The sequence below is a fragment of the Triticum aestivum genome, chromosome 2B, assembly GCF_018294505.1.
Source record: "Triticum aestivum cultivar Chinese Spring chromosome 2B, IWGSC CS RefSeq v2.1, whole genome shotgun sequence".
Taxonomy (NCBI): domain Eukaryota; kingdom Viridiplantae; phylum Streptophyta; class Magnoliopsida; order Poales; family Poaceae; genus Triticum; species Triticum aestivum.
The window spans coordinates 86447145-86454587 of NC_057798.1; the positions used below are offsets into that span (position 1 = coordinate 86447145).

Consider the following 7443-nt stretch of genomic DNA (forward strand, 5'->3'; position numbering starts at 1 on the left):
TTGATCATACTTTTATCGACCGTGCTTTGCCTTCTCTTCTCGCTCTCATTTGCGTATGTTAGCCACCATATATGCTAGTCGCTTGCTGCAGCTCCACCTCATTACTCCATCCTTCCTATAAGCTTAAATAGTCTTGATCTCGCGGGTGCGAGATTGCTGAGTCCCCGTGGCTCACAGATACTTCCAAAACCAGTTTGCAGGTGCCTATGTTACCGTGCAGATGACGCAACCAAGCTCAAGGAGGAGCTCGATGAAGATCTTGCCCTTTGTGTTGTTTCGTTCTAGTTGATCAGTAGTGGAGCCCAGTTGGGGTCGATCGGGGACCTTTGTCGCATTTGGGGTTCTTCTTTTATTTTGGTTCCGTAGTCGGACCTTGATTGTATCTGGATGATGTAATGCTTTATTCATGTAATTGTGTGAAGTGGCGATTGTAAGCCAACTATGTATCTCTTTCCCTTATGTATTACATGGGTTGTGTGAAGATTACCTCACTTGCGACATTGCTTTCAATGCGGTTATGCCTCTAAGTCGTGCTTCGACACGTGGGAGATATAGCCGCATCGAGGGCGTTACACTCCTGAAGCTCTCTCGTCATCCGGGCACGAAGCCGTCGCAACTCTATAGGAGCACTTGAGGGCCCGGACCGTGTCTTCCTTGCTCCCAATCACGGTGATGACACCGTTGCTGCCGGGCATCTTGACGACATTATAGCTAGGGTGGGTCGTTGTCATGAACTTGGCGAGCGCGGGGTACCCCCAAGATGGCGTTGTAAGGGAGGCCAATGTGGGCCACGTCAAAGTCCCGAGCTCGGTGCGGTAGTTACTGTGAGTGTCGAATGTGACAGGGAGACACACCTGCCCCAAGGGGACGGTCGACCTGTTTGTCACCCCAGAGAAGGGCCTGGTCGGCACCAGTTGGTCGTAGGGCACCTAGAGAGTCTCGAAGGTCGCGATGGGGATTACGTTGAGGCCGGCCCCTCCGTCGATAAGGGTCTTGGTGACCGCGACGTTGCTGATGGTGGGAGTGCATAGCATATGAAGCGCGCCGGCGGCGGCTGCCGACTTGGGTGATCTCGGGAATCGATGGTGATGGCGCACTCCGGCCGTGCGCGAGGCCTCGTGACTCCCGGCTTGGGCTGTGCGGGGTCGAGCCCGCGAAAGAGCTGCTTGGAGTGGCGGCTGGACGCTGGCGCCTCAGACCCATCGAGGATACACGCAACCGTGGGGAGCCCCGGAAGCGCGAAGCACACGGCAAACCGGTGGCGGAGCTCGCTCCAGGAGGAAATCGAGCCTCTCGGGAGGCTGCGGAGCCAGGAGCGGGGCCCCCTCGCGAGAGCCAACGGGAACTAGTTTGCCATAGCCCTGGGACCTCCGCTAGCCGCCGCGATGCCCTTTGCATAGAGTTGGAGAAACTCAATAGGGTCGATGGCGCCGTCGTAGGGAGGGGGCAGCTCCGGCCTGAATCTTGTTGGCCAGTCCACACATCGCAGCTCGACGGTGAAGGCTAGGCAACCCATGGCGCCCCGAGGGCGCCATGGGCGACGGCCGCAGCCACGGCCGAGGCGGAGTGGCGGTAGCCACCATGGCCCGCAGGCTCCGTCTGGGCGGCGCGAGCAGCCCGGCGCTCTACACGGGCACGAAAGTGTCGGCAATGGCGACGGTGGAGCGGGGACTAGAGCAAAGCAGAAAAACTCAGGCACACCCCTACCTGGCGCGCCAAATGTCGGAACCTGGGCTCTAGGAATTCAGGAAAGGTTTGAACTCCAGGGTGTGCTCACAATTCTCCGCTTCACACTGCCTACTCTCCGCGACCTCACAGCAATGCGAGAGCGTGTTCGTGCTAAGGAAGAGGAACAGGAAACACGTCGGTTTTACCCAGGTTCAGGCCACCTTGCGGTGTAAGACTCTACTCCTACTTTGTGGTTGGATTGCCTCGCGAGGGAGGATGAGTATGAGAGTACAAGTTGTGTTCTTGCCGCTCGTTGTCCCCTCTCTACGGTGGTGGCCTAGCTATACTTATACCAACCTTGGTCCTCTTCCCCCTGAAACTTAGGCGGGAAGGGTTGCCACAATGGCCCAATTTCGAAGGGGAACAGGAAGTACATCTTATCCTGACAAAAGTAGTCTTCGCCTGCTAAAGCTTCTAGCCCTGACGCGCAGGTGGGCTCAGGATGACCTCCGTCCTGGTCTTCTAGCACCGAAGAGGCAACCTTTGGGGCTGCTTTGGGAACCTGTGCACTGTCCTTGCTCCCTTAGCACCAAAGAGGGAAGCTTCTCCATCCACGCCCGCTGGCACGCCTCCTGGCGATGCTCGCCGTGGCTCGCGTCACCCACGTGCAGCGCGAGGAGGCTTGGTGACCTCGGGGTATCCGCTCGCGAGGGGGCCTCGAAAGGCATCTTGGGGAGGCGGCTCCACGAGAGAGCCTCTAGATGGCCTTGGCTACTTGTGCCTCGCGAGGCGGGGGCCCTCACGAGGGTCTTGCTCTTGAAGCCTTGAAGATGGTCGCCCTAGGCCCATGGCATGCGCCGCATCCTGGGCTGTGGGCAGACGGACCTGGGTACCCCGATGGCCATGGGCCGTCGGGGTATCGAGGCCCGTCTGCTCGCAACCCAGGACTTATCAAAGAGAGACGTAACTAACTGCGCGCCAAAGAGCATCGAATTGTGCCAATCCTTGCTGTGTTCGGCCCACCCCAACGTTTAAGATCCAAGCCAAGGAGGAATGTGTGTCATGGACCGAGCGCCTGTTCTTCACCCGAGTACCGACTCTCAACCACGAGGGGTGCAATGTCCACGCCAACAGCCCCATTTACCCAACGGTCTCTCTAGAACAACATCGATCGACCATCCCCAACCATGATATGGACTAAGCCGTCAAATGTTAGTCTGGCCAAGTCAAAGCCGAACCGGCTCAAGTCCTTCTCAACATAGTGAGATTGCGTTAGAGTAATCCCACTCTTATCCTTAATAAGTCGGCTTCTCCCAGAACTTTCACGTCAAAGCTCTTTGACAGAAAAGACTTGACCTCATTGATTGCATCAATGTTTGAACCAAAGATCAGTACGACATCCACATACATATATAATATAACACTATTGCCCCCACCATGGTGATATTAAAAACACCTATCGGCCTCATTAATAATAAATCCTGTAGAAATTAGAATTCTTTCAAACTTCTCGTTTCATTGCTTAGGTGCTTGTTTCAGACCGTGCAATTTATTTAACAACTTGTATACCTTTCTCTCTTCACCCTTTACCACAAAACCATCAGGCTGGTCCATAGATTTCCTCCTCCAACTATCCAATTAGCAAAGTTGTATTTATATCCATTTGATTAATGATAATACCATAGGAGGTAGCAACGGAAAGTAGCACCCGAATGGTGGTCATTGTATCAACGGGTGAATAGGTGTCAAAGTAATCTTCGCCTTCTTTCTAAGTGTAGCCCTTGGCCACAAACCGCACCTTGTACTTATCAACAGTACCATCAGGTCTTAGCTTCTTTTTGAACACCCACTTATCGCCCATAGGTTTACAACAATTGGGTCGTTCAGTTAGCTCCCAAGTTACATTAGAAAGAATTGAGTCCATCTCACTATGGACAACTTCTTTCCAATCATCTACATCTGGAGATGCATATGCCTCTGCAATAGACTTGGGAGTGTCATCCACAAGGTATACAATGAAATCGTTACCAAAAGATTTGGCAATCCTTTGTCTCTTTCTCCTCGCAGGTGATTGTTCGAAATACTCATCAGATGTACTGGATTCAGGCATCTTGGCAGACAAGTATATGTTGTTGTGGTCGTGCTTGTCGTAGGTTGCGGCGGTGACTAGGGATTGGGATGGAGACAAACCGGGACAGTAGGGAACTGGGAGGTGTGCTTCGATTGAGGGGTTTGTTTGAAAATTAGCAGACTTAACAATCAACGGCGGCGGGTGTGTTTTTGCAACTTTCTGTTGCTTTTGATCCCATGTGTGGGATGTTTATTGTCCGGCTGGGGAATTGAGGGATACACGAATGCTTGAACTATCCCAGATGCACTAGATACGATGCCCTTAGGTTTTTACAAATAGAGGGAAATTCTTTATTTATTTTTAGCATAACAAGGGAGGGAAATTATTATTTTTCCCTTTGAAATCTAAGCAAGGTAAAAATTAATATTTTTGAGAGAGAAAGAAAAAAACTTATTTTCTTTTAGACAATTGTCTTAAGCGGGCTAAAATCGAAAGTACCCTTCTCAGCTCAAGCTCATATGAGCTCATGCTGAACAGTAAAATCAAAAAAAAAATAACATTTTAAATTTCTATTTTTTTAAAAAAAATCTAAATTTATTGTGTTGCAAACATTGACAACAGTTTCCAATTCTTTAAGAATTTCATTGTGAACTGACATCTAGTACTCCTGTAGAACATATCCGTGACCTTGCTGGGCCGGGAGCCCGCTGGATATCTCTCTCGTCTTTATATTCCCGTCGGTTCTCCTCGAAATTATTTGGTCGCTGGATCGATCTAGGTTTGGTACACATCATGACGGCGCCGACGGTCGATGCGGTGGCTGCGACCGGCGGCCGATTAGGCGGCGCGTTGGACGCCGACGACCCCGCGGCATTGAAGGCCGCCGTCCGGAGCGTCGTCTACGAGGCCTGCAAGGGGCAGCTGTACGACGAGGTGCAGCGCCTCCGGCCCCTCATGGCCTCCGGCTCCGACGCCGAGCTCGCCGCGGCGCTCCGCGTGACCTCCCTCGCGCTGGCCGACGCCGCCGCAGCCGTCGCCGAGGCCGACGCCGCCCTCCGCCTCCGGGGGCTCGCGGACGACCCCGACTTGATGCCGCACTGGCGCGACAACCTCAGCGACAGCATCCACCGCGCCGGCCTCGTCCTGGCAGCGATACAGCGCTACCCGCCGGAGCGCTGGCGGATGCAAGGCCAGCTGCTGGTGGCCGTTTTGCACGCCGTCGGCGAGTCCGCCTCGTGCTGGCGGCACTGGGACCGCGTGCGGCCGGCCTGTCGTATTCGTCCGACTTCGGCGTCAGGCGCCGTTGATGGCCTAGCTTCGGGGATCCAGGCCGTGCAAATATCTTCTTCTTCTTCACCAGAATAATGAGGAGAAAGAAGCCATCGTAGATGAATATATCTCGCATTGTAAGACGACCAGCTCTAGTTATATATATGCTCCCTCGTGCTGCTCTTGGCACAGTTTAGTTATCATTAGTTCAATGTAAAACTACTTATATATGCACTATGGTTTATTTAGCCAAAACTACTTGTATATATATTTTGCTGTTTGCCTAGGTAGTCAGCGTTTACAGGATGGAGTTTCAGGGAAATTGGACACCATTTTAGTCCCAATCCCCTCCCTACTTGGTGTCGCCAATGGGTAGGTACCTGTTATCTGTGGGAATTTCATAGAGATGTTTCCCCTGCTTGGTTAGCAAATTCGACTGATGACAAAGCAAACTATGATCAATAATCAATATGTTCTTTGTTTCATCCTGATTCACACCCCTTCTCTTTTAATAAAAAGCACAGAATGCGCATCCAATTGTCTTTTTTTATATCATCCATCCGATTGTCTTTCGTTAGTTAAAAAGATTCATATGTCCCCTACTTGGTTTCAGATGGGCATTATTTGTGGCAATTTTGGCGAGCTCTTCTCCTGTTTGGTTAGCGAGGATTCAATGGATGAGAAAGCAAGTTATGATCAATAGTCAAGATGTCCTCAGTTCAATCCTGATTCACACCCCTTCTCTTTTAGTAAAAAGCACAGAATGTACATCTAGTTGTCCTTTTTTAGAACATTCATTTGATTATCTTTAGTTAGTTAAAAACTTCTTATATCCCCTACCTGGTTTTGGATCGGTATTATTTGTGGCAATTTCAGAGAGATGTTCTCCTGTTTAGTTAGCGAGGAATCGATGCACGAGAAACTAAGTCATGATCAATAATCAGGATGTTCTCAGTTCAATCCTAATTCGCACAATCACACCCCTTCTCTTTTATTAATAAGCACAGAATGTACATTCACTTGTCTTTTTTTTTACATCATCCATCCGATTGTCTTTAGTTAGTTATAAAAACTTCTTATATTCCCTATGGTTTATTTAATAAAAAATTGTATATATTGTGTTGTTTGGTAAGGCAATGAGGATTTTGGTGATGCTGTTGCAAGGAAATTGGACATGGGCGGGTCATTTTAGTCGCAACCGCCTATTCTGTGTCTTTTTTTTGAGGGGTAAACATTGCCGCATTTATTTAATCAAAAGCGTTCGGAATATCGTCCAAGATTACATCTAGCACACAATCCGGGGTGACCCCCAACCAAACCTTGCAAAGTTCATCACCAACACCTATTTTTGCTAACCTATGCGCGGCAACGTTTGAAGAACGACGAACCCAAGAGACTTTGAAGCTTTCAAACGAGGACAACAACGTCTTCAGCTCCTGAATCAAAGGGCCAGCACTTGACATCTCCTTCTGCGGATTATTGATCATCTTGACCACCCTCTGCGCGTCCAGTTCGACATGTATCTTCGGTGTGTTTATTTCCTTCGCCAGTTCAAGTCCGTGCTTGCAGGCAAGAGTCTCAAGCAACTCAGGGTTGCTAATGCCCCGGAAAAAATGGCATAGTCCCGCTCGAAAAGCACCCTGTTCATCTCGGATCACAGCACCAGCTCCGCCCTTACCTCCGGACCTTGAAACTGCCCCATCCGAATTCACTTCTAGCCATCCCTCCTCACGAGGAATCCACTTTTGTTTAATGTGCTGCTCTCGCGGAGCCTGGTTGACAACATGGACAGCTATTCTGTGTCGACTCGGTATTATTTGTGGGAATTTCATAGAGATGTTCCACTGTTTGGTTAGTGAGAATTTGATGGATGACAAAGCAAGGCAAAAGCTAATTTCCTGCCGACTGGACATTTACAACAGATCCGCACTGTTCGGATGCCGTCTGTTTCGAATCCGACGGCGCGCGTTTAGCCTACTGCGTAACGAGCGTCGTTGTTGCTGTCGCTATCGATCCTGCTCCCACCGAACGTCGCTGTCGTGCTGATTTTTTTTTGTTTTTCCTTTTCCGATCAAAGGAACGTCGCTGTCGCTATAGATTTTTTTCGTTTTTCCTTTCCGATCGAGTAAAAATAATGTGCATAGTAGGGTTCAAACCCAGGTCCGTTGATTGTTGTACAATGCCAATGACCAACTCACCTTATACTACTTGTTGTCTTACTAATGGAAACTGTCTATTTGACCTTTTTAAACCCCATGGCAGGAAATAAAAAAATATTGTTGTTTGTTAGCCTTTTCTTGTACTTCCTCCGTCCCAAAATATGTGACTCGACTTTGTACTAACTTTATACGGAAGGAGTACATTATTTCATACTACATTATAAGTTGTGGAATATCATGATAACTCACACACCACAGACCTGATATATTATGTCT

General features: G+C 49.6%; 1 protein-coding gene across 1 annotated transcript; it reads left to right on the top strand.

The window, feature by feature from the left end:
- Positions 1–4465: 4465 nt before the first annotated feature.
- LOC123040577 (uncharacterized) lies at positions 4466–5847 on the top strand. Its single transcript, XM_044463379.1, has 2 exons — positions 4466–5145; positions 5622–5847. Exon 1 carries the CDS (start codon positions 4532–4534, stop codon positions 5102–5104), a length of 573 nt encoding a protein of 190 aa, XP_044319314.1. The 5' UTR covers positions 4466–4531; the 3' UTR covers positions 5105–5145; positions 5622–5847.
- The last annotated feature ends 1596 nt before the right edge of the window (positions 5848–7443 follow it).